The sequence below is a fragment of the Phyllopteryx taeniolatus genome, chromosome 12 (assembly GCF_024500385.1).
Source record: "Phyllopteryx taeniolatus isolate TA_2022b chromosome 12, UOR_Ptae_1.2, whole genome shotgun sequence".
NCBI lineage: Eukaryota > Metazoa > Chordata > Actinopteri > Syngnathiformes > Syngnathidae > Phyllopteryx > Phyllopteryx taeniolatus.
In genome coordinates, this window is record NC_084513.1 from 4,015,406 (window position 1) to 4,041,203 (window position 25,798).

At 43.1% G+C, this 25,798-nt stretch overlaps 3 protein-coding genes and 1 long non-coding RNA gene across 6 annotated transcripts; 2 read left to right on the forward strand and 2 right to left on the reverse strand.

Annotated features, from left to right (window-relative positions):
* Positions 1-23: 23 nt before the first annotated feature.
* On the reverse strand, positions 24-8,046 carry serpine3 (serpin peptidase inhibitor, clade E (nexin, plasminogen activator inhibitor type 1), member 3). The gene is made up of 9 exons (XM_061792006.1): positions 7,719-8,046; positions 5,912-6,193; positions 4,624-4,842; positions 3,474-3,749; positions 2,633-2,831; positions 2,463-2,563; positions 2,293-2,379; positions 439-522; positions 24-197 (listed from the first exon to the last, which is right to left on the reverse strand). Exons 1-9 carry the CDS (start codon positions 8,029-8,031, stop codon positions 145-147), a joined length of 1,614 nt encoding a protein of 537 aa, XP_061647990.1. The 5' UTR covers positions 8,032-8,046; the 3' UTR covers positions 24-144.
* Positions 3,565-7,605, forward strand: LOC133486602 (uncharacterized). The gene is made up of 2 exons (XR_009791078.1): positions 3,565-3,705; positions 4,649-7,605. It is a non-coding gene; the product is annotated as an uncharacterized LOC133486602 (long non-coding RNA).
* Positions 8,047-13,354: 5,308 nt separating the features above from the next.
* On the forward strand, positions 13,355-15,741 carry LOC133486903 (zinc finger and SCAN domain-containing protein 20-like). Of its 2 annotated transcripts, none has more exons than XM_061792730.1 (3): positions 13,355-13,901; positions 14,313-14,531; positions 14,671-15,741. In XM_061792730.1, the coding sequence occupies exons 1-3, from the start codon at positions 13,520-13,522 to the stop codon at positions 14,964-14,966; spliced, it is 897 nt and encodes a 298-aa protein (XP_061648714.1). In that variant the 5' UTR covers positions 13,355-13,519; the 3' UTR covers positions 14,967-15,741. The 2 variants fall into 2 exon arrangements, with proteins under 2 accessions (XP_061648714.1, XP_061648715.1); XM_061792731.1 differs by having other exon boundaries at positions 14,361-14,531.
* Positions 15,742-15,806: 65 nt separating this feature from the next.
* LOC133486902 (protein FAM124A) lies at positions 15,807-25,780 on the reverse strand. 2 transcript variants are annotated; one of them, XM_061792729.1, is made up of 5 exons: positions 25,529-25,780; positions 25,370-25,399; positions 22,083-22,114; positions 19,697-20,436; positions 15,807-16,587 (listed from the first exon to the last, which is right to left on the reverse strand). In XM_061792729.1, the coding sequence occupies exons 4-5, from the start codon at positions 20,429-20,431 to the stop codon at positions 16,024-16,026; spliced, it is 1,299 nt and encodes a 432-aa protein (XP_061648713.1). In that variant the 5' UTR covers positions 20,432-20,436; positions 22,083-22,114; positions 25,370-25,399; positions 25,529-25,780; the 3' UTR covers positions 15,807-16,023. The 2 variants fall into 2 exon arrangements, with proteins under 2 accessions (XP_061648713.1, XP_061648712.1); XM_061792728.1 differs by lacking the exon at positions 25,370-25,399.
* Positions 25,781-25,798: the final 18 nt, after the last annotated feature.

Sequence of the window (25,798 nt, forward strand, 5' to 3'; positions counted from 1 at the left end):
AAAGAAAAAACAAAAGGCATAGCAAGTGTAAAAAAAAAATGTATTAAAATTTTATTTACACATTTACAAAAATAGTCCCTCTTCCAGAAGTGCCTGCAAAATAAATACTGTGTGTGGATGTATGTGTGTCACATCACAAACATCTCAAAGAGATTGGTCGGCGGGGTTCATCACTCGGCCCATAAACAAAATGGATCCTGTTGAAAAAATACGCAGTTATCATAATGTCTTCAATCCATTCGTACATCATAAATATAACATGGAAAAGCTAGTCTGTTTGGGGACGACATTCCCCACAATCGCCAGGGGCATAGTCCTACACACAGACTATAAGCTTCGCTTTTGCAATCACGATCGGGGAGTATGATGCGAAGTAAGGGGAAGCACTGTGAGGCGCGTCGATGCTAACAAAAGAGATAACCTCTAAAAACAGTGTACCTGTTTTAATGTGCCTCAGCAGGAACAGGAAAGGGCGGTCTGCCTTGAAGACGGGAGAGCGAGAACGCTTCAGTAGCACCATGGCTGAAACATGACATTTTAAAGGTTTTACTTGATTAAAAACAACAAAATATTCTTTTGATATAACAATGTCATGATATCCATAGATTTGACTTAGATCCTGTGAAATGGATACATGCCAAGCTCAAAATATTTTTTTCTATGATGAGCCGTTTTGCTCATCATTTTGTCATTTGAGGAGCAACTTTCTAGTATTGATGAGCAATTTTTTGCATCTTAGTCATACAGGGGCCCAAAGCAAGGATTTTATGAAACAATAAAATACAATACACACCCTTTCCAAAAAAAAAAATAGTATCATGGAAAAGTTTATTTCCATGATTCAATTCAAGAAGTTCAACTTTCATGGATTATAGATTCAGGGCACACAATTTAAACTATTTCAAGTATTTTATTTTTACATAATTTGGGCTTCCAGCTCATAAAACGCACACATTCAACCCAGTAATTCGAAAAATTTGAATACTGTGAAGAAATCAGCCCAAACTATGCAGGCCATAAATGTTTTAAACTGAGTGTCAAACACTAATCCTCTACTCAACTCAAAGCACCTGCACAGGTTTCCCCAGGTGTCATTAAATTGCTTCAGTTTATTATTGGGTTCAACATGGGGAAGACTGCAGACTTGACAACTGGCCAGAAGGCAATCATTGATACCCTCCACTGGATGGGTAAGCCACAAAAGTTCATAGCTAAGGAGGCTTGCTGTTCACATTCAAAAACCACCACACTTAGATGCATCTGGGAGATGGCCTACAACTGTCAGGATCCTCGGGTCAAGCCACTTCTGAGCCAACGTACGAAGCGTCTCAAATGGGCCAAGGAGAAGAAGGACTGGCCTGTTGGCCAGTGGTCAAAGGTCCTCTTTTCCGATGAAAGTAAAGTGTGCCTTTCATTCGGGAATCAAGGTCCAAGGGTTTGGAGGAAGATGGGTGAAGAACAGAACCCAAGCTGCTCGAGGTCCAGTGTGAAATATCCACAGTCAGTGATGATTTGGGGTGCAATGTCCAGTGTAGGTGTTGGTAAATTATGCTTTCTTAAATCCAAGCTCACCGCAACAGCCTACCAGAATGTTTTAGAGGACCTCATGATTCCTTCTGCTGAGGATCTGTATGGAGATGCAGATTTCATCTTCCAGCAGGACCTGGCCCCTCCCCATATCGCCAGAAGCACCAAAACCTGGTTTGATGCCCATGCCATCACAGTGCTTGACTGGCCAGCCAACTTGCCAGATCTAAACGTCATTGAGAATCTATGGGGTATTATCAAGAGGAAAATGAGGGGCACCAGACCCAAAAACAAAGAACTGACAGACGTTTGATGTTGCTGTGGAAAACGTCTATGATTTCTGGATGGATAACGTGTTATGTCAAAATGAGCTTACGTAAATACTTTTAAATTCAGCAATGCTAAGACATCTTTGATACACCATTGCTTTTCTATCAATGATGTCGAGTGTGATCTTGCCGGAAATGTCAGGTCTTTTGGATCAAATACGGGTTATGTCAAAAATAAGTACATTTTTATAAATCTGGTAAGTCCATGACATTTTTACATCACTGCTTTTCGATCTATGACGTCACCTTGGATGGTTTGTTCATGCCTACGCGCTACCTCAAAATAAGTGGGAATCTGGCAATCTTTGCTTTTCTCCATGAATTTAGGTCTGATCTTGCATGAAAAAAAAAATATTTCTTGGAACAGGTACATGCTACGTCACAAATATAATTGAATAGATCTTTTTAATTCAGGCAATGCCATGACATCTCTTACCTGTGGCGGCGGCCGCCTTGGTTCCTTCCTCCGTGACTTCGATGGTGACGTCGTGGAAGGCATCGGACACATAGAGTGAGTCCTCAGCTGCGCACACAAACAACCAGTCGGCTTGTTGGAACTGCTATCAGACATGTAGTTAGTTGTTCACGTAGCCTGGATGCACAGACCTGAAATTCCCGAAAAGTCTGCATCTGTCGGGTTGAAGGCGTCTCTGATTCCCACAGCAGGAAGTGTGGACCTCAAGTTCAGCTTGTTGTGCATCTTAAACCTGAACGTACATAAATTGAGAACAGGGAAACAATGTTTGTCGTAAGGATGATGCCCGGTGATTGGTCACCTGGGCAGGAAGACGTCCATCTTGGTCCTGCGTAGGCCGGCCTCCCAAGAGGACACTTGGTGAAAGCTCAGCTGAGCCTCCAAGGAGGACAGAGGGATCTTACGATCCAAAGGGAGGACCACCTGGAGGCTCAGTGACAGACCCGAATAGGGAAGATCAAGGACCGAGTACCTTTGGTTTGATAGCGTTAGGAACTGACCTGAACAGGAACACAAGCATATCAATTTTAGACACTCCAGGCTAATACAGCATAGCCACTACTGTGTTTTAACTAACCAGCCAACACATTCGGTCGGATGTGTTGGCTTACGAGTAAAATCTACAAGTTAACAAATAGTAACTACATGCTAGCAAGTAACATCACCAGAGTAAAAACTAGCAACATACAATCCAAAGTTTATACTACAGTACAATCACCAGGTTAACAACTAGCATCCTTAGGCTAACAACTGGCATATACATGATGATCATAAGCACCCTCAGGATTAACGAGTAGAATCTGCAGTTTCGCAATTAGCAGGCAAACAAATATCATCTGAAGGCTAACAAGTAAGATCCCAGGATAACATGCCTGATTCTCAGTTGTCCAGGTCATGGTAATCTGCAAAGGTTGAATCAAGGCAACTGGACTGTTCTTGTTTTTTAAACGGTGAAACGTCTTCAACAAACAGTTCAGTTGGCTTGATTCAACGTTTGCGGATCCTCGGGCCAACAAGTACAATCCGCCGGATAACAATGCCAAGCTAGTACAGCACAGTCAATACTTCTGTACTTGAGCAAAATAATATTCTTAGGCTTACAGTTTGCATTGCCAGGCTAGCAACTGGCATTGGTTCCTTACCAAAGCGGACCTCAGTAGCCTGGTGCATCATGGGTACTTTGATAGTCGTGCCATCCAGGAGCAGGAAGTGGAGGTTGTGTGTGTTGACGGCGTGAAATTGCTTTTGCCATGCGCCCCGGAATGCCACCGTGCTCAACACCGTCATCTGCTGGCTGGATGATAATGATGATGATGGCGTTGACGATAACAATGATGAAGCCTCCGCATGTTGAACTTCGCCAGACCCAGACAGGTCACCACTGCTACTTCCGGCCTGCAGGGGGAACCATGTCTCGTCTGGACACATGGAACCATTGATCGTGCTCAGTACTTAACATGTTATGATGAAAACCAAAGGATGATAGTTGCTAGCATTAGGGTACTACTTGTTAGCCTGGTGATGCTATTTGTTAGCTTTATGATGCTCGTTGTTAACGTGGCGATTCTACTTGTGAGCTTGGGAATGCTACTGATTAGCCTGAGGGTGCTATTTGTTAGCCCGGTGATGCTAGTTAATAGCATGTAGATGCTACTTGTTAGTCTGAGGATGCTACTCATTAACCTGTGGATGTCAGTTTTTAGCCTGAGGATTCTACTCATTAGCCTGGTGATTCTACTTGTTAGCCTGTGGATGCTATTTATTAGCACAGGTGTTGCCTTGTGCTCCTTGGTGAAGCTAGTTGTCAGCCTGAGGGGGCATTTTTGTTGTCCAAGTGATGGTATTTGTTAGTCTAAAGATGCTAGTTGTTAGCCTGAGGATTCTGATTGTTACCCTGGGGAGTTTACTTATTAGCCTCAAGATGGATGGATGCTAGTTGTTAGCTTGTGGATATTAGTTTTAAATATTGTGATGCTACTAGTTAGCATTACAATTATACTTTTCAGCCTGGTGGTAATTGTTAGCCTTGGGATTCTAGTTGTTAGCCTTTCGATGCTAGTTTTTGGCCTGGAGTTCTATTTGTTAGCCTGATGCTACGTTTTACCGTATGGACTCTACTTGTTAATGTGAATATGATACTTTTAAGCCTGAGGATGCTAGTTGTGAGCATAGAATTCTCCTTGTTAACCATCTAGATCTTAGCCTGGTGATACAACTTATTAGCCTAATGATGCCATTTGTTAGCCTGTGGATGCTACCTGTTAGCCTGTGATTGCTAATTGTTAGGCTAACCTTTGCGCGTGTTGTTGTTCTGCAGTTGGTTATCTCTCATCACGCTGACATCTGCCCAGGCTTCAACATTCTGAGCGAATCCAGCAGCGAGTTTGATGCTTCTCTGCACCAACAGGATGCACGTCTGCCGTAGCCACGCGCCCTGGGGCGCCATTGGACTGCTGCTGTTGCTCATCTCAGCATGCCACTGCAGCAGCAGCAGCTCTCGAACCTGAGCGTCTGCAGGCAAACACAGTTGGGAAAATTCAGCCCCCAAAGCCAACTTTAGGAAGCCACATAAAATTTGGTATACTTCTATCATGAATAGACCCAGAAAAATGTCTCAAGAAACCGTGCCCGAAAAGACACAAGAAATGGGACATTTTGCTTTGAAGTGGGCTTTTAGTGTAGCCATGGCTATTTCCAGGGGTCCACCATTGTTTGGAATTTTGGCCCCCGAAGGCAATTTCGGTGGATGTCTGTCATAGTAAACCCACAAAAAAGTCTCAAGAAGCCATGGCTGAAAAGACACAGCATTTTAGGGTCATTTTGGTTTATTTCTAGGGGTCCTTCAAATTTCTTGGAAAATTCAGCCCTCAAAGCCAGTTCCACCTTATTGTTTTGGTACACGTCAAATAAGGTTTTTTAAAAAAAATTTCAGAGCTCTCAGTGCCGTGAGGCACATAAGGCCGCAATTGCGGTTTCTGTAATCCGTAGTTTTTACGCGACCAGGTAATTGGCCTACTGCCCAACCCCAGCACCTGGTATTCCTAGGTGATCTCCCATCCAAGTACTAGCCAGGACCGACCCTGGTTAGCTTCCGAGATCGGACATTCTCAGGGCAGTTCCCGGGGTCAATCATGAGTAGACCCACAATAATGCCTCAAGGAGCTATTCCCGAATAGACAGGAAGTCGGCCATTTTGGTTTGAAGCGGCACTTACAAGGTCATTTTTGGCCATTTCTAGGGGTCTATCAAAGATTAACTGCTCCAACAGTTTTTCTCCGATTGCTACTAAATTTGAAGCATATATATATATACTAGACAGATGAATGACGCTAATTCTCAAAATATTTTAGTTTAAGTCATTGGGTGTGGGCGAAGGATGGCGTTGGACTTAGCTGGCAGTTCTCATCCTGTTTGTAATGAACCGCGGCGACCTCTCAACCCAGTGGCCTCCAAGGAGGCGTGTGTGTAATGAGATTAGCAGCGCGGTGCACGGAGGCGGGTATCACGGCCCCTGGCGAGCGAGCAATTGCGCCACTGCACACCGCCTGGCACCAACGGCGCTGACCGGTCTGTGAGTTACCGTTGACGTCGTAACCCAGGCCGGCCTCCAGCTGGGCCCTGGTGTTGCCCCGGGCGCCGAGCTGCAGTAGTCCCAGGGCGGCGGCCACGCCGAACGGCGACACCACCAGGTTGGCGTCGGCGCGAGCGTCGGCCACGGCACGATACAAGGCCACAGCGAAGCTGCCCTGTCGATACCTCAGGCCGACCTGGAGGCTACTGCTGCTGTGGAGCGGGGACGCCAAGCAGAGTACAGCCAGGATGGCGGACGCAGGCAGGCGACACATCTCAATGTTCAAAAGTTCTGGAAAACACAACAGAGAACAAACACTCAATATGGACCTTTAACTATTTCCGTGCAGTTTAAGTCATTTACCGCTGTGAGCAATAGTATCAGATCAGAGCCGCCATAATAACTTTGATCAGGCTTCCATTTCACTTTGCTTTGAGCGTCAGGAATCTTTACGTTGGTTTCATCTTAAATCTGATATACATTTCACTAGATACTACGTAATCGTAAGTATATGCTACACATAATAGCAGTACTGTAATGGCATGTGAACTGACACAATGATGTTTTGGAGACTGATCAATTATTTCAATGAATTATGTTGTACATAATAACCATGAAAATCATAAATTTCACCAACAATAAATATACAACATGTTAACAAATTATGTTAATCTCATTTTTGTTGTAAATATCGCTGGTGTCGGGCAGAATCCTTATCTTCAAAAGCATCACTTTTTAGGAAACAAACAAAATGTGTGATGTGTGAAATCTTTTTTTTTATTTTTGATTTGTATTTATCTATAATAGACCTATATACTAATATATATATATAGTATGTGTGTATATTTATATATATGTAAATGTGTATGTACGTCTATAAGTATACATATATAAACATTTACATATGTATCTACGTAAATCTATGTAAGTAAGTGTGTGTGTGTATATATATATATATATATATATGTGGTTGGAGCGACAAACACATTTTTTCTGCTGTTTTTCATCTATCTACTACTGTATTAATCAATATTTAATTGTCAATTGATTATTTATTAATAACCATTCATCTTTCTACTAACCATTAATCATTCATCTTTGGATTATCTTCTTAAAACAGTTGCCTTAGAATTCCATGGTGACATGCTGCCAATTTTGAACATCTCTGTTGGGATATTATTACGTTATTACCGTACTCATTGTAACGTCGTCATTCTGTTGTTGATCACCGCTGGCCACTTAATTAAGTGCTTGAGGACTCTGCACCATTTTCACAATTATCGCACTACTAGTCACTTTAAATTGCTTGAAGACTGCATTATTTGCACAATTGTCTTTGTATCAGCATTACCTTACTGGTAACCTTTGATCAATGACTACTTGTATTTGTATGTCCTAAATGTGTATTTTGTCATAGTGGCTTGTTTTCTGTACTACTAGAAATTCCTTGTGTGTTTTAACATACTAGGTGACTCTGATTCTGATGTTGTGGTTAGGTTGTGATTATTGTGATTTTAATTTTTTTTAATTAACCATTTTTTTAAAAAACATTGTATTTTTAATAATTAATATATAGTTTTAATATGTAAAAAAAAAAAGGTTTTGTTTAAAATTCTATTTTTTTGTATTATATTTTGGTTTAAGTACAAAATCCATTTAATGAATATTCATTTATAATTATATAATAAAAAGTGTCAAATGTAGTTGTAGTTTATGGTGAATGATCGTATTAACTCATTTGTCATGATTAATAATTACGAGGCATTTTCCTAATATGTTGGTCACCTAATAATAATGAATGAAATGAGGAGCCTACCTGCTTCCAGCTGCTTGCAGTTGTTCGCTCTTTCCTGCACTGACTCATGAGACCACTTTAAAGAGGGGGGGGCCCTCAGGTCCAAGATCCTGCTGCTGCCGGCGGTGGTGGCGGACTCTGGCGGCGATGTCCGTACCACCGACTTCCGTACCAGCCAAGGCCGGTCAGCCGGGGGTACGCGATGGGCGCCGGCCTCCGCGGCTGCAGGGAACCACCGGGTGGGCGGTGCCAGGGAGATTACTCCCGCCCTCCACAATCCTTCCACACTCTCATACAAGCTAAAATCAAAGACAGTCTTCCATGAACATAACATACAGGAGTACGCTATCGGTTTTCACAAATATCAAAGACACTTCAGCCCTCAGTCAGCCCAACATACTTGTTTTCGTTACCTTAAGAGTCCGCAATGAACCTAACGTACGCATCATAAAAATCAAAGATGCTTTAATACCAAATCAACCCAATGTACGAATTTTCAGAAATATCAAACACTTTAGTCCTCGGTTAACCTGTTGTTTTTTTTGTCAACACTCAAGATTATTCAAATGAACCCATCCATCCATTTTCTGAGCCGCTTCTCCTCACTAGGGTCGCGGGCGTGCTGGAGCCTATCCCAGCTGTCATCGGGCAGGAGGCGGGGTACACCCTGAACTGGTTGCCAGCCAATCGCAGGGCACATCGAAACAAACAACCATTCGCACTCACAGTCATGCCTACGGGCAATTTAGAGTCTCCAATTAATGCATGTTTTTGGGGATGTGGGAGGAAACCGGAGTGCCCGGAGAAAACCCACGCAGGCACGGGGAGAACATGCAAACTCCACACAGGCGGGGACGGGGATTGAACCCCGCACCTCAGAACTGTGAGGCTGACGCTCTAACCAGTCGGCCACCGTGCCGCCCAAATGAACCTAATGTCTATATTTTCATAAACACCAAAGACACTTTAGCCTTAAGTCAACTCCAGTGTAGGTATTTTCATGAAAATCACTTTTCATGAGCTTCAAAGACGTTTTAGTCGTCAAGGAGCCAAGCGTTCTTATTTTCATAAACATCAAACACACGTTACATCTTCCTGACTCAAACTTACATGTTCTAATAAGCATCAAATGTCATTTAGAGTCCGATGGACAAAAACATACTTCTGTTAAGCATTGAACCTTATTTGCTCAACTTAACATACATGTTCTCATAAACATCAAAGACCTTTTAGAGTTCAGTGGAATAAAAAAATTCTCAGAGTGAAGATTCTTCAAATGAACCGAACGCACATTTTCAGGAACATCAAAGTCACTTTTTAGCCCTCAGTCACCAAGTAGTTTTAGAAACATCAAAGACATTCACATAAATATCAAAGACCTTTTAGAGTTGAACAAAACACCAAAGACACTTTAGTCCTCCCTCAACCCAACATACAGTATGTATGATTGGAAACAGACATTTTATGTGTGTTGGTTCTTTGTTTTCAACATTGAAGTCTTCAATGAACCTAACATACATATTTTCACAAACATCAAACACACTTTAGTACTCAGTTAAATGTTTTAAATGTCTTCAATGAACCTCACATACTGTACCTCTATAAACTAACATAAAATAGCATGTATTAAAGACACAACATAAATTTTTCCATAAACATCAAATAAACTTTAACTCCTCAGCGAACATTACATTTGTCTTTTTGTCATCACTGAAGACGTTTTAACGAACCTCACATATTTGCAGAAACGTCAAAGACTCTTTCGTCCGCAATTAACCTAACATGCACTTTTGTCAACATTGAAAAGTCTTCAGTGAACATAACATGCATATAAGCATAAATGTTAAAGACACAAGTCCTCAACCTAAAACATATTTCAGGAGCATCAAAGACACTTCCGTCCTTTGTGAGCCCAACGTATTGTGGATGCGCTGCTGTTGTTTGTGGGGGGCCGAGATGCCGGCCGGTGGATTAGGGGTGAGCGCGGCGTCGCCATCGCGATGTGCCAGGTACGCCGCCGCTGCCGAGGATTAGACGCAGTGGAGCCGCCCCACGCCGGCTCCGCATCACGGCGACGTGAGCGTGCCGGGCGGCGGCGAGAAAAGGAGCATGGGAACGAGCGGGGACAAATCCCAAAGCGCGCGGGAATGTGGACACGCATTTAAGACCTGCCAGATGGCCGACAAGTTTCAAACGTGAGCCTCGAAAGTCCTCACGACAACTCCCTTATTGCTTCACCATTCCAAATTCTATTAGCTGTTCTTTCCTTTTTTTTAATGCCTGTGTGACAGTTTGACCTCAGCACACATCATTTCTCTTTCACTCAATAATAATGAAAAAATAAAATCAATGAATAAATAGGACTACACGCGCACGCACGCACGCACACACACACACACACACACTCACACCAATGACTTCAACAATAAGTAAAAGTCACCCAATAAATAATTAAGTCCATAAATCAATAAAAAGGAGGAAATAATAATAACAAATATGCAAACAAATAAAGAAGTATGCAAAAAATATCACTATTGAAATAAATAGATATGGACATGGAGAGTAAAATAAAAATAAATAAATAAATAGGACTTAATAAAAACGATATGCCAAAGAATAAAAAAAATGTAAATACATAAAAATACTCAAAATACATATAAAACACAGAAATAATTAAAACAGAAAGAAAATAACTCAATAGATAAATAAAAATACATAAAATAAAGGAAAGTATATGTATATGTATAGATTTTATTCCCCTCCTGGAATAAAATGGTTACCTTATCGTGGTGGAGGGGTTTGTGTGTCCCAATGATCCTAGGAGCTAAGTTGTCTGGGGCTTTATGCCCCTGGTAGGGTCACCCATGGCAAACAGGTCTGAGGTGAGGGAACACAAAGCACAGCAAAAAGACCCCTATGATGAGTAAATTTATTGGATTGCATTTTCCCGAGGCGTTCCCAGGCAAGCCGAGAGCGTGTCTCCAGCATGTCCTGGGTCGTCCCCGGGGTCTCCTCCCGGTGGGACGTGCCCGGAACACCTCAGCAGGGAGGCGTCCAGGAGGCATCCTAAATAGATGCCCGAGCCACCTCATCTGGCTCCTCTCAATGTGGAGGAGCAGTGGATCTACTCTGATCCCCTCCTGGATGACCGATTATTGCATCTCTGCTTTTTGCAGATGATGTGGTTCTGTTGGCTTCATCAAGCTGTGATCAACAACTCTCACTGGAGCGGATCACAGCCGAGTGTGAAGCGGCTGGGATTAAAATCAGCACCTCCAAATCTGAGACCATGGTCGTCAGTCGGATAAGGGTGGAGTGCCCTCTCCGGGTCGGGGGATGAGATCCCCCAAGTGGAGAAGTTCAAGTGTCTTGGGGTCTTGTTCACGAGAGAGGGGAGAATGGAACGGGAGATCAACAGGCGGTTCGGTGCAACGGCTGAAGTGATCCGGACTTTGTATCGGTCTGTTGTGGTAAAGAAGGTGCTAAGCCGAAAGGCGAAGCTCTCAATTTACCGGTCGATCTACGTTCCTACCCTCACCTATGGTGTTGGTCGTGACCAAAAGAACAAGATCCCGGATACAAGCGGCCGAAATGAGTTTGGCATTGTCTTGCTGAAATAAGCAGGGGCGTGCATGAAAAAGACGTTGCTTGGATGGCAGCATATGTTTCTCCAAAACCTGTATGTACCTTTCAGCATTAATGGTGCCTTCACAGATGTGTAAGTTACCCATGCCATTGGCACTAACACAGCCCCATACCATCACAGATGCTGGCTTTTGAACTTTGCGTCCATAACAGTCCTGATGGTTCTTTTCCTCTTCGGAAAGGAGGACACGACATCCACAATTTCCCAAAACAATTTGAAATGTGGACTCGTCGGACCACAGAACACTTTTCCACTTTGCATCAGTCCATCTTAGATGAGCTCGTGCCCAGAGAAGCCGGCGGCGTTTCTGGGTGTTGTTTATAAATGGCTTTTGCTTTGCATAGTAGAGTTTTAAGTTGCACTTCCGGATGTAGCGCCGAACTGTATTTACTGACATTGGGTTTCTGAAGTGTTCCTGAGCCCATGTGGTGATATCCTTTACACATTGAAGTCGGTTTTTGATGCAGTGCCGCCTGAGGGATCGAAGGTCACGGGTATTCAATGTTGGTTTTCGGCCTTGCCGCTTACATGCAGTGATTTCTCCAGATTCTCTGAACCTTTTGATGATATTATGGACCGTAGACGATGAAATCCCTAAATTCCTTGCAATTGTACATTGAGAAACATTGTCCTTAAACTGTTCAACTATTTTCTCACGCACTTGTTCACAAAGAGGTGAACCTCGCCCCATCTTTGCTTGTGAATGACTGAGCAATTCAGGGAAGCTCCTTTTATACCCAACATGGCACCCACCTGTTCCCAATTAGCCTGTTCACCTGTGGGATGTTCCAAACAGGTGTTTGATGAGCATTCTTTTTTGCCACCTGTCCCAGCTTTTTTGGAACGTGTTGCAGCCATAAAATTCTAAGTTAATGATTATTTGCTGAAAACAATCAAGTTTATCAGTTTGAACATTAAACATCTTGTCTTTGTAGTGTATCAATTAAATATAGGTTGAACATGATTTGCAAATCATTGTATTCTGTTTTTATTTATGTTTAACACAACGTCCCAACTTCATTAGAATCGGGGTGTATATGTGACCTGCGATTGGCTGGCGACCAGTTCAGGGTGTACCCCGCCTCCTGCCCAAAGATAGCTGGGAGAGTCTCCAGTACGTCCGCAACTCTAAGCGGAATGGAAAATGAATGAATAATAAGTGCCCAATAAATAAAAGTGACTAAATAAATAAATAAACGAGAAAGGAAATAAATTAATAAAATGACCGAATACAAAAAGAAAAAGGACTGAATAAATGTCAATCAATGTCAAGTAAATGAATAAATGAATGAATAAATAAATAAATATTAAGCAATACATGAATACATATATCAGTTAATCCATAAATTACTAAATACATTTAAACATGGATTCAATGAGTAAACGATGGAAATATAAATTAATACATAAGTCAATAAATCAACAGATAAAACTGTAAATATAAGAATGAAGTCAGTTATTTTTTAAGGTTATATTATCATTTAGCATTCAAGTGTGGAAATATTTGGAGTTTTCAAACATCGGTGACTTGTGCTTGACCATATCTATTTGTTGTTTGTTTGTTTTGTCAATTTAGTTCTTCAATAAAGATTGTATATAGAAAAAACATACTAGCGTTATGAAGATACCCACGCAGTTTCTAGGGAGGACACGCCCTGCTCCAATATTACTGGCTCCAAGACACGCACTGGTGCACTATCATTGGCTGTTGTTTCCTCGTAGACCACGCCCTACTGCCTTACCCCAACCACCTTAATCTTAACCTTAACCAACCCCAAACCGCCTTGAGCCCCAACCTTAGCCCTAAACCTAACCATAACGAACGTCTTTGTTTTCATTTCGTACAAACGTCTTCAACATGTTTGGGATAGTCATCTCGTTACATCTGCTTAGCCTGCCCTTCCGCGACGCAGGAGCCAATCATGTTGCTGCGGGGTGTGTTCTGCCTAGAAACTTGTGGGAATCCTAATAACGCAAGGGCGACGTCAATAACTGTCCCGGTCGCTCATTGGTGGAGCAGACACACACTTCTACGTCATCACTGCGCGACTGTCGAGGCTTATTTACATCAGTAGAGTAACTGGAACCGCAGTAAAAAAAAACAACAACAACAACAACAACAAACTCGTCCACGTCGTCCGCCTTCTTTTGGGGTTCTTCTTCTTTTGCCACCACAATGGCGCCGCAGAAGACCGTCCCGTGGTCGGTTAGCGAGGTGACGCAGTTCCTGGTGCTGGTGTCCGACGAGAAGATCCAAGTGGAGCTGGACGGCACCCGCAACGAGAAGGTGTACCGCGAGCTGGCCCAGCGAATGGCCTCGTTGGGCTACGAGCGGACCTTCCGCCAGTGTCGCGAGAAGCTCAAGAAGCTAAAGAGCGACTACCGGGCCATCAAAGAGAGCAGCGGCCGCGGGGGCTCCAGCCGCAAGACCTGGAAGTGGTTCGGACACATGGACGACATCTACGGACGCCGCCGCCGCCGTAACCACCGGGGAGGAGACGCCGGCGGCCGCGCCCGGGACGACGACTCCACTTTCCTGGAAGTCATCATCGACAACGGTACGCTCCACACTTTACACCAACTTATCTTCGTGCTTCGTTCCTTAACAAGAAATACAAAACGTTTACATTTTATATTTGCTTTGAGCGGTTACAAAAAAGATCAATAGTTTTAAAAGGAGACTAATGAGCCTTGCTGACATGTCACTTGATGGTGTAAAAAAAACCAAAAAAAACCTCTGAAACGATTAATCGATTATCAAAGTAGTTGTTGATTAATTTAATAATAAATTAGTTGTTGCACCTCTGACAAGATGTTTTTGATATTTATGCCATTTTAAATACACAATGACAAAAAAAAACATACATATAGCGATGAATGACTATTTACTACTTTAATTAATGGACAATGTAATCCGTACATTTTAATTCATGTTTTCTATTTTCTTTTAACTTGATTTGAATAAAAAGGGGTTTTGATGGACAGAAATAAACCAATTAACAGTGAATTCCTTCAAGACTTGAGCCCTACATTGGAAAGTCCATCTTTGGAGGAGCCGTTGAGCCCCAAAGGTGACCCTGTGGCCCCTCCAGAATCCATGGCCACCCCGTCACAACACTCCGTGGTGGACTCTGATGCGGACGAAGACGCCGATGTCAGTGTGCCGGAATTTTCACCGCCAAAGCTTAGTAAGTAATGCGACTATTACCACATAGTGAGTCAAATAGCAGCAGCAGTACTTAGTCTTAAAAGGATCCCAGGAAACGGCTCAAAATTGCAGACTGTGCTGAGTTCATTTGTACTTTTCACCCTGTCATGTCCCCCCAGATGGACGTCGGAGGACGCCGCGCGACTCTGACTTGGTGGGCGTCCTGCGCGAGATCCACTCGGCCGACGTGGTTCACCACCGCGTGGAGGAGGCGCAGCAGGAGCGCGCCGTCCGCCTTCTGGAGCTCCAGCTCCAGCAGCGGGCCGAACACTTCCAGCTAGCCCTGGAAGAGATGAGACTGTCCAGAGAGACGGAGGAGGCGCTCAGGAGACAGGAGCTGGATGCCACCAACGCCTTCAACCAGGCCTTCTTGGCCATGCTCGGGAAGCTGGTGGAGCGTTCTGCCCCGCAGTGACCACCGGGAGTGAATGGCGTGGACAAAACAGTTGGAACACACACGTGAGGAGGTTGACAAAATGCTGCAATGTGTTAGTGAGGTTGACGACCGGTGATGCTGACAACGGCGTAACGTTCCACCATTCGAATGACACAATGGCGAAACGTGATTCTCGTGACAAATTGGTGGAAATGTTTCACTGACAAACTGGTGGAACGTTCCAGTGACAAAAGAAGCCCCTTTTTTCCCCCCTGTGCGCTGTTCCAGGATAGATGCTGTTTTAGGTATACCAGGATGACTGACACCTGTCAAACACTTGCGGTTGACGCAATCTTCAGTTAATTGCTGCAGTCGATTCCAACTAATGGTCAGCCGGCGGAGGAAGTGTAATACACAAAGGGAACACAAGACGTCAGTGTTGGACTTGATCGTGACGTGAAAGTCCCAAAAATAATTTTATTTTTTTATACGTGCGTCTACACTCACCGGTCACTTCATTAGGTACACATGCACAATAACATCTTGTGTAAAAATTAAATCTCGCCTTAACAAATATAGTGTTGACTTTTGCTTGACATGTACCTAATGAAGTGTCAACTGAGTGTCCATCTCTGGTGTAATCGGAATGTAGAATATCTACTATATTTATTTGATGATGCGTCTGTCTATCTTTGTTTCTCCACCAGGCCAAAGTATGTAAAAAAAAAAAAAAGTATTGTTAAACAAATGGAAAAAAAATTCAGCTTTATATGTACATTAACTTAACACACACTCCATTAAATCTGAATTTATATGTTGTTGTAACATTTATGTTAAGGGCATACTCGTGCTACACTTGGTGGAAAAATGTGACAAAAATTAAATGTTAAATGTGACATTTTATTATTTTCAAAAAGAAAATGGGAAATTTGCATTAATTTATCACATTTAAATCGTGCAACTGATGTACATGATCAAATTAGCATAATTTAAATTAGTGTGAGCCATTGGAGCAGTGCTTGATAACCGCCCACTTGCACAACAGAAATAAATGACTCCAAATAATTCACACCAGGGGGCAGCATAGTGCTACACATCAAATGTAGAATTCCTCGAGGTCTTCCTCTGCGCAGCCTTCTTCAAGCGCTTCATGGTCTCCCCCATTGAGGGGTCCCGTGGAGCCTTTCCCATCCTTTGTCCGCTCTGGCAGGGCTGTCACATGCTCTGGATCGAGATGCCGCGAGTGGGGCGCTGGTGGGCCAGCTTGGTGGGCGTACGCCGACACCACGCTGAGGTCAACACCGCCCGCTCTGACCGTGGTCCCCGTGTCTACGTCCGTCTCCTCTGCGCCCACCAGGGTGTCCACGTTGAGGCGGAAAGGCGGAACAAAGGAAGCGCTCCGCCGCAGGGAGCGGCCGCGGCGTTCCCGGCGAGGGGGGCTGGCCGGGGGAACTGGTGATGAGCTAAGGTTGGGCAGCGAGAAGAGTGAGTCGGAGCGTCCGCCATTTCCCCAGCAGTCCTGGCACCACCACTCAGGATAGAAGTGCTCGTTGCCGCATAAAGGGAGGGAGCGCAGTGACGCCTGATGATGCGGAACCCTGTGGTTGGGGGTTGCCCGATGGGGATGATGATGGTGATGGCTCCTCTGAGCACCTTGCACCTAAAACAGGATGGGAGAAACAGAGCAGATTAACCTCCATGACCTCCACCAGTGCACAACAATCCTATCTATTCCAGCTTCGGAGGTAGTCTGTGGAAAAGGGGTTTTGATAAGGATCAGTGTGAACACAAAGTGATCTCAGTTCACTTGGTCCCGTTCAAGCTACCTGCTGAAGCTGTCTTTGTGCTTTGTGCGTGAAAGGTACAAATACAGTTACAGTGGCCCACACATTTTCTAATTCCAGAGGTTTCCTAATCTGGATTAGAATCAAATTGAACTACGCTGTGTGGCAAAGTGACCATGTATACAGAGGCCACTTTCACACTGTCTGACAAAGCCAGCATTTTCATGTTTTTCTGTTCTGTGTGAAAGGTACATTACAGGTGACTCTCCTATTATTTGGCTTTGGGGGTAGTCTGTGTGATAGGGGCTTTGATCTGGATCAAAACCAAATTGGAGTGTTCAGTGTGAACCTAAAGTGGACATCAAACCTAGCTTTTACCTTTTTTGCTGTTCCGTGTGAAAGGACTGATACGAAAAGGAGTATTAAAATTGACCTGCCAATGTTCAGGCTTCTGAGTTCGTATCTGTCTGAAACGGGATTATTGGAAAGCCAGGACCAGGGTGTGACATTTGAAAACCCAACACTAGGGATTAGTACCGTTCACATTTGAACTGGTACGGTACCAATTCCCGATACCAGTACTCGACGGTACCTGTTTTGGATACTCATATAAACTTTGACAAAAAAAAAAAAAAGTGTTGAAAACATATGAGCAAGCGAGGATAGAGTAAAAATACAGGTGTAATATTTTACAAATGAATAAAATAGTATAAATAATACGAACAATATTAAAGTACCTGTATTACAAAATACAAAGTGCAAAGCAAACTTACTTTCAATGAACTGCACAAGGAATGAAGATAAACAGTAATTGTAATATGTTTTATGATAACTAATGCAAGTTAAAAAGCCAACCTTTTCACGATGCACATATGTAATACAGTACAACACTGGCAAGCTGCTGGACCTCCTCTGTTGTTTTCGCTGTTTTGTACCTAGTTTAAAGATTGTCTCATATGAATCCCGGACTTCAAACACATTTGTCAGACTTAGCTTGCTCGATCTAACAATGCGCAACTCCAAAACAGTAGTTAAACAGCCTTTGGCTATTTCAGTTTTTCTTTTTTTAATAAATCTGCAAAAATGGCAACAATGGAATTTTTCTTCTGTCAATATGGGGTGCTGTGTGTACATTAATGAGGGAAAAAATGAACTTAAATTATTTTAGCAAACGGCTGCAAAATAACAAAGAATGAACACTTTAACGGGGTCTGAATACTTTCCGTACCCACTGTAGATCTCAGTGTCAGTTATAATAAACAGCGCAAAAGTCCCCCCTCACCCCCTTGACGACAGGTTCAGCGGCAGAAAAAAAATCGATCAACTGGTTTGTTGTGAAAGCAAGTGAACCGGCGTGAGTGACGTCATTACGCTCTTGCGTGGCACGTGGATCTTGGCCCACTCTTCCGCTCACCCCACGTGCACAGTCACAACCGGCGCGTATGTACTGAAACGGACGGATTGATTTTAAGCGAGTGTAGTTGGCAGTACTGACCAAATTCGGTCGGATCCAAAAAAAGTGCAGATTTCGGTACTCATCTCGCCCCGACACTGACTCCTCCCGCCCTGTTACATTGAGAGCGATTCTCGCAGATGTAGCCACTTTCCAGGTGTAAAATGGGCTTAAGAGCATCTGTCACTTGAACATGGTTGTCACCACACATTAGCACATTGTTAGCCTCCAATAGCGCTAATGGATTGATGCTTAATCTGGTTCAATTTTCCAAACTAATCTCCTGCCACCTGGACCCGCAAATACCACCCCCACATTGGAAACTGATAGTGACCAACATAAGAGCTGATGACAGAGACAAAAATAAAATGTAAATTCTTTTACCATTTATTTTTGGTGGGTAGGTAAAGGAATCAACGTTTTACAGAGCATTTGGTTCCATTCATTACTCTTTTTTTATATGCCGTCTCGTTTTACTTTCGTTTTCACCAATGTCGTGGGAAGTTCCCTTTCGTGCCAAAATGCCCACTTCCGGTGCGTACCCTTCAAAATAAAAGTCTACATGCTTAAAACATGAATTAAAGTTAAAACTTGCACACACCAACCATTTGCTGTGATTAAAAAAAAGTTACAAATAACAATTTTAACAATGCTATATTTTTTTTTGCTGAAACATTAATGAATGACTATTAAGTCAACTGGATTAGTTACACACACCTTTTAGCCTTTTAGTTGCGGCACGGCGGACGACTGGTTAGCACACCTGCCTCACAGTTCTGAGGACCCGGGTTCAAATCCGGCCTCAGCTGTGAGGAGTTTGCATGTTCTCCCCGTGCCTGTGTGGGTTTTCTCCGGGTACTCCGGTTTCCTCCCACATCCCAAAAACATGCAGGGTAGGTTAATTGAAGCCTCCAACTTGCCTGTAGGTGTGAATGTGAGTGCGAATGGTTGTTTGTTTATACTGTATGTGGCCTGCGATTGGCTGGTGACCAGTTCAGGGTGTACCCCGCCTCTCGCCCAGAATCAGCTGAGACAGGCTCCAGCGCGCCTGCGACCCAAGTGGGGATAAGCGGGTCGGAAGATTAATGAATGAATGCGTTTTAGTTCATAGGTTTGATATTGATACTGGTTATAAAGAACCCTGAGTCAAATGTTCATTTTAGTCGATGCTCTGGGCTGCTAAGAAAATGGATGTTCATAATTTGGACACCCCTTATTTAAACCATGCAAACGTTTTTGACCCACCCCCCTAAAAGAATCTGAATCGGGAATCGTTTGGAACGGGAATGAGGGAAATCGAAATGAGGAACAGGAATTGGGACCGGAATTGCTGAAGTTCAAACGATGCCCAACCCTATGAGTGAAGATGAGAGAAGACAAGAGAAGACGAAAGAAAGAAGACCGGAGAGGAGAAAACCGGAGAAGCCCAGAGATAAAAAGGTAAGAAAAGAACATAGAAAAGAAAATTGAAGATGACCAGAGAAGTGAAGACCAGACAAAAGAGAATGCAAGACTAGAGACGAGGTTCTAACCTGCAGTAGTATTTGATTTCCGTCGTAGTCTTGCGTCTGCCACCTCATGGCACTAATGGGCCTGCACGCATTGGGCAGGAGTGGCACCAGGGCCCCCACATCTTGCACCCTCACTTCAAGCAAGGCTGAGTCCAGCGGGGCTGGGCTCCTCCCTCTGGGCAGCCTCCTGAAAGCCATCTGGACCTCCAGGAGAGGGTTGGCATACACCACCAGGAAGCAGAAGTCGGGTGTCTTGTGGGCCACCCGGCGGCCCAGCAGACGCTTGTACAAGCGCACCGTGTGGACATAGTTGTCATAGCAACAGTACAGCGTCAAACGCAGTGTCCCTTTACCATAGTGCACCCTCCTCAGGGCCCACAGCGGGGTGCTGGGTCCCAGTGTGAAAAAATCCTGTGTGGACGCTGCCCCCGACTGCCGCCCTCGGCTCACCTTCTCGCTGTGATGGTACTGCCAAGGTGGGTGTCCCAGCTTCTCCCTGCCCCCGTCGCCTTGCAAGAGGAACAAAATTACCGCCAGTGCCGGTTGGGGGGCACCCCCCCGGTGCATATGGTGCTGCTTGGGTCGGGGGCACTCGGAGGAGGTGGCGCGCTCCGACACCCTGAAAAGCTGCAGCTCAGGGTGGAGCCACCTCAGCACGCCGTCAGCCGCATGCTGAAGGACGCGGCCCTCGCCCGGGTCTGCGATCAAGTGCACGCTCACCAGGAAGGGGTCCCGCTGGAGGTCGTGCATCCACATGTCGCCTGCACAAATAAACAAGCTGCTGGTTATTTCTTGCGACTTTCTGGAACTACAAGCTTCCAATCACCTACAAAAAATTGTAGTACTTTCATGATTTCCAGGAACTACACAACCCAACACATCCTCCTGGAGCACATGTACAGCATATATGTGTGTGTGTCTGACTGTCTAAGTGTAAACTTGTGGCAAAACCTGTAGCCAAGTCCTATCAAAACGTTTGCCCTAACATTTTGGCCAAAACATTCCAAACTTTTTGCCCAAAGGTTCAGCCCAATCCTATCGAAAGTTCTTCCCAAAGATTTTTCCCAGTCCTATCTAAACCTTCGGTCAAAACTTTACCCAAGACCAATTTAAACTTTTGCCCAAACCTTACCCCCAAATTTTTGCCTAATCCTACCTAAAGTTTTGCCCAAACCATTCTAAACTTTTTCCCAAAACCTTTGCCCAAACCTTTCTCAACCTTGCCCCCCAAATTTTTGCCCAGTTCTACCTAATGTTTTGGCCAAACCTTTATTTATTTATTTTTGCTCAAACCATTCTAAACATTTCCCCAAAAGCTTGGTGTAAACCTTTCTAAACTTTTCCCCAAACCCTTTGCCTGAACGAACCAATGTACTTTGCCCAAGCCAATTTCAACTTTTGCGCAAACCATTTGCCTCATCCGAGCTATCTAAGTTTGACACACATTTTTTTACTTCGAATGCTCCTTTGCACAGGAGCAACTGTGTCTGCTTAACAACTCACACGTGTTTTACTACACGCACCATGCTATTCATAACACGTACACACGCACTAGTGTATTAGCGCATGTCTCCATTGGCGTCTTGTTGCTGTTGCAGAGTGACCTCTGTGCACCTCTGTTTGGTGCATACACATTTATCACTCTGACAACCTATCTTTACTTGTGCCCTAATTTATGTCAACTTTTGCTGAAACCAGTCTAAACCTTTTGTCCAAACATATCTAAATGTTTGTTCAAAGCTAGCAAATGGCTTGTCAAAACAATTTGCCCAAATCCACCTAAACGTTTGCTCAAAACCTCTTCTCGACCCTTTCTAAACTTTTGCCCAAACCTTAACCTTAAATGCTTTTCCCAAAACAATTGCAACTTTTCCTCAAACCGTTCTAAACTTTTGCCCGCACCAATCTGAACCTTTGCCAACAAATACCTAAACATTTGCCCAAACCTTTTGCCCCAATCCTATCTAAACTGTTTGCCTAATTCTACCTAGAATTTTGCCCAAACATTTCTAAACTCATGGAGACACAAGGATGCTCCTTGTAACCATGGTAACACTCCACCAATCACGATACCACCAATCATGACACCAATGCGAGCTGCTGCTTTAGCCGCGTCAGTGATAATTAACAGTATTTTGCTTCGTAGCTGCACGACCATGTGACACACATAAACACACACACAGTCGGACTTCCTGTGTTGCAGATTAACAATCTGCTATTGGCTCTAATCCTCATCATGACCCACAAAGCTAACGAGTGGACCTGCTGACACCATCAACCATCCACTGATGTTATTGAGGATATTAATTGAGGGATGATTTTTTTTCCCCTAAAGAAATAATGTTTTTTTTTTTTTTTTTTTAAATATTTGAATCACTACTTGTGCGTTTGTGTGTGTTGTACTTACTGCTAGTAGATGACAAGGAACTATAATCAGACCTGCAGAGGACAAAGTAGAATGAGTTCATTTATATTAATATGGTTGTCAAAACACCAGAAAATCTAAACTAAACCTTTGCCTAAACCAATCTAAACTTTTGCCCCAAATCTTTGCCCAAACCTATGTGAACTTTTGCCCAAGCTTATCTAAACCTTTAGCCAAACCAATCTGGAGTTTCTCCCAAACCAGTGTAAACCTTTACCCAACTCCTGTCCCCATACCAATGTGAACTGTTGCCTCAGACCAATGTAAACCTTTGCCCAGAACTCTTGCGCAAACTAATGCCAACTTTTGCCCAAACTAAAATTTCGCCCGAAACTTTTTTTCTCAGGTCAACGTTGACCTGTGAAATTTGCAGACTTCAGACATAGTATCAGAGGGCATAACGCTGCCTGTGCGTGTGGCGGTCGCGGAACGCAGCAAACCAGGGTGTGAAGCGATTGCGTTGAAAGCAATTGTCACAGCGTCTCATGATCTGATCGATGCCGTAACAACGTCTGTGTGAACAGACAGACACACTTAGCTGAGTTCTGTTTGAAAGGCATGGACGAATGAAAGCGAGAGAAGCAGGGTACACCCTGGACGGGTCACCAGCCAATGTCATGGCCCAGCATGATGCCTTTTTAGGGGTGTTTGCACTCAAAAGGATTTTTTGTCTCTTGTCTGTGGACACCACTAATGAGACCGTGGCGCACTGGGAGGATGGAAAGAGGAAAACAAATACAATAAATAGACGTCAAAGTGACAATTTGGAACAGACAGAAGCAATTTTGTAACTCGGCCGGCTGCGTCCAAAGACAATAATGGCCACCAGCAGTAAGGAAAACAACAACAGACTTGAGACTTGACTCTTGTATGACCTGACAGTTTTGGATTAACACCAACCTCTTTCGTCCACTTTTTGGAAGACACTCAGAGGGCTTTTGAATTCCAAAATATGCACATCCTGTGTGGTCCCGTCCCTGGAATAGTACCTCCTGTCGTTAAACTTTCAAGACGCTCCATCGCAAAATGTCCCCAAAATGCAAATAAAAGATGAGAAAAGCAGGGATAACTTTCAGATTTGAACTGCTTCCCGCTTGCCCGCATTTGCTCCAACTTTGGATGCTGGGACGACGATCAAAAAGTGGGGAGGAAAGGCGTCGGAAAATTCCTGGGCCGACTTGGTACTGCCATTCCGCCGGTTACGACCTCCGAAGGCGGAAAAATTAGTTGATTTTATACTCCCGTTCCATGTCAGTACTATTTATACATAAAAGTGACATGGGGGAAGAAGCTGGGAAAAAAAACAGGGCTACTACCGCCGAGGTAGAAAAGTGCTGCGTTGACTTCGTACCCCCATTCCGTGTTAGTGCGGTTTATACCGAACAGCGAGACGGGCAAAAAGGGAAAATATTTGGCTTTGATGGGTCGCGCAAGGGACTGCTAGCGCTAAAGTCGGAAATCTGTTGAGTCAAATTTGTACCGCCATTCCGTGTTATTCCCATTTACACAAAACAGAGACATTAGGGGGGAAAAAGATGGGGTAAAAACAGGGGATACACTCTCCCAAGATGGAAAATTGCTAGTTCGACTTTGATACCGTGTCAGCGCTATTTAAAGAGAACAGTACAATAAGTGTAAAAAAGCAGTGTAAAAGGGGCTACTACCTCCAAAGACTGAATGTTTCTTTGCCACGCCCATTTTGTGTCAAGGTTTATTGTGATGTAATTTAATCCAGCCACCCTGCCACTAATCCCATTTGCGGGAAAATCCTTAATCGAAAAGGACGCGATGCGGGTAAAGATTAGGGATGCAGCTAATTGTGACGCCACAACACACGCAGGAACACACACGCACGCACGCATGCACACACTCAGCAAATAGAAAAGTGAACATGTTAATCCTCACCATCATCTGGATTACTGATTTGCTCATCTAATCTACCACAATATTAGGAATGTCTATGTAATCTGATGAGATCCAATATAACACACATGAAATGTTTTTTATATTTTGGGTGATTTTTAAACCCAATAAAGGTCATTCTGAATACAAAAAAATATTTGTTTTTTCTTTTTAAATCTCCATAAAATTAAATTTGAAAGAGTATTATCCTATTATTATTACTATAAGGCTCTGACGTGGGTAAAAATATGATCAACTCATAATTTATACTACTTTAAATGAGTCAAATTATATTTTTGGGGAGATTTTAACGCTTTATGGGCGAGTTCCCACAAATACCTTAAAAAAACTTCCACAAAATAGATTTCAGAGTATACTATTAATGTTTTTAGGCCCTAAAATGGGCAAAAATATGGGCAAAGTCATATTTCTATCCACTTTAAATTACACAATCACTCAATCTTTAAATGCTAGTACGAAAAACAAAACAAAAAATATATATTTCTAATAAAATTCCCAAATAAATATTTTATATTTATATTTTAAATATATTTTGGGTTGGATTTTAACCACTTAAACGCAATTATGTTAACAACAATACTTTTTAAATTAGAATTTAAAAAATGTTTCTCATTAAAATAAAATTGGAGTATTAGCATACTATGATACTGATTATTGAGCCCTGAGATGGGTTGAAAATAGGATGTATTAATATTGCCCCACCCCCCACTTTAAATGAGTCAATAATTATTTTGTAATGAAAAACGAAACAGAAACGCAAAAGTACTTTTAACGAAATCCCCAAATATTAATATTTAATAAGTAAACATGTTTCAGCCTAAAATATACATATAAATATTAATTATAGTAAGGCGTCCCCGTGGGAAATTGTAGGTGTGGCACATTGCTGCATGCTTTGAATGTGCCAAAAATTAGCACCATCTCGTGGACAAATTTTTCTCATAAAATAAATTTTAAGGAGTATTTTGTTTGTCATCATTATCATTATTAGACCCTGAATTTTAGATATTTTAATGCTTTAAATACAAGTATGTGAAGAAAAAAATATTTGTAATAAACTCTCCACATATTATATTTATTCAACCCGAAATATACAGACAAAATATGTATTTCTTTATTGGGGGGATTTTAACTCTTTACTATTGAATTTGTTTATTGCAGTTAATTTCAGAAGCAGGGCAGTCGCTGCATGCTTTGAATGGGCGAACGTAGCGCTCTCTGGTGGACAGGTTCTATTGTAATTTAAGGAACAGAGCTGACTAATGTAAAATAAATGTAACTTCTGTTGGATCTCATGAGATTGCTCATGCTAGATTTTTTGAGGGGCCACAGCAACAGTAACATACCCCTCATGAGGTCCATTTTGTGACTAATGTCTGAAAAACATGCATTTCAATAACATTATTAGTATGTCAAAATCCTATTACTTGTTCCATGTGTGCAATGCCTATGTTGTTTATTCGAGCAACCGTTAGTGATTTATTTTCCCGTTTTTCGCTACTCACCCTGCAGTTTCTGCTCCCGAATCCACGCACTCATCTTCTACGGAGTTATTTTCCATTTCAAGAGGGGTTTTAAGTCACGTCAAAGGTAGCGAGGCACATTGTTTGGTTGTTAATTTCCCCTAAAACACACGCATACACGGACACACGCCAAAGTGTGGATGTTGTGCAGGAGTTCACAGTCTTTAGTGAGTCTGCCTGCAGCGTCACAGGAAAACAAGGCGACAGGAGTCAGACGGTGGTGCCTCCAAAGAAGCGTTGGAAATCTAAATA

What these genes read in the sequence shown, in the direction of transcription:
- LOC133486902 (XM_061792728.1), bottom strand. Translation starts at nt 25,584, where the DNA reads ATGGAAAATAACTCCGTAGAAGATGAGTGCGTGGATTCGGGAGCAGAA. An exon ending in TCGGGAGCAGAAACTGCAGG is followed by an intron (nt 22,115 to 25,528) that starts GTGAGTAGCGAA and finishes TGTCCTCTGCAG; the next exon opens with GTCTGATTATAGTTCCTTGT. An exon ending in GAAATCAAATACTACTGCAG is followed by an intron (nt 16,588 to 19,696) that starts GTTAGAACCTCG and finishes ATCCTGTTTTAG; the next exon opens with GTGCAAGGTGCTCAGAGGAG.
- serpine3 (XM_061792006.1), bottom strand. Translation starts at nt 8,031, where the DNA reads ATGTTATGTTCATGGAAGACTGTCTTTGATTTTAGCTTGTATGAGAGT. An exon ending in GAACAACAACACGCGCAAAG is followed by an intron (nt 3,750 to 4,623) that starts GTTAGCCTAACA and finishes CCATGTGTCCAG; the next exon opens with ACGAGACATGGTTCCCCCTG. An exon ending in GGCTACTGAGGTCCGCTTTG is followed by an intron (nt 2,832 to 3,473) that starts GTAAGGAACCAA and finishes GTTCCTGTTCAG; the next exon opens with GTCAGTTCCTAACGCTATCA.
- LOC133486903 (XM_061792730.1), top strand. Translation starts at nt 13,520, where the DNA reads ATGGCGCCGCAGAAGACCGTCCCGTGGTCGGTTAGCGAGGTGACGCAG. An exon ending in GGAAGTCATCATCGACAACG is followed by an intron (nt 13,902 to 14,312) that starts GTACGCTCCACA and finishes TTGAATAAAAAG; the next exon opens with GGGTTTTGATGGACAGAAAT. An exon ending in ATTTTCACCGCCAAAGCTTA is followed by an intron (nt 14,532 to 14,670) that starts GTAAGTAATGCG and finishes ATGTCCCCCCAG; the next exon opens with ATGGACGTCGGAGGACGCCG.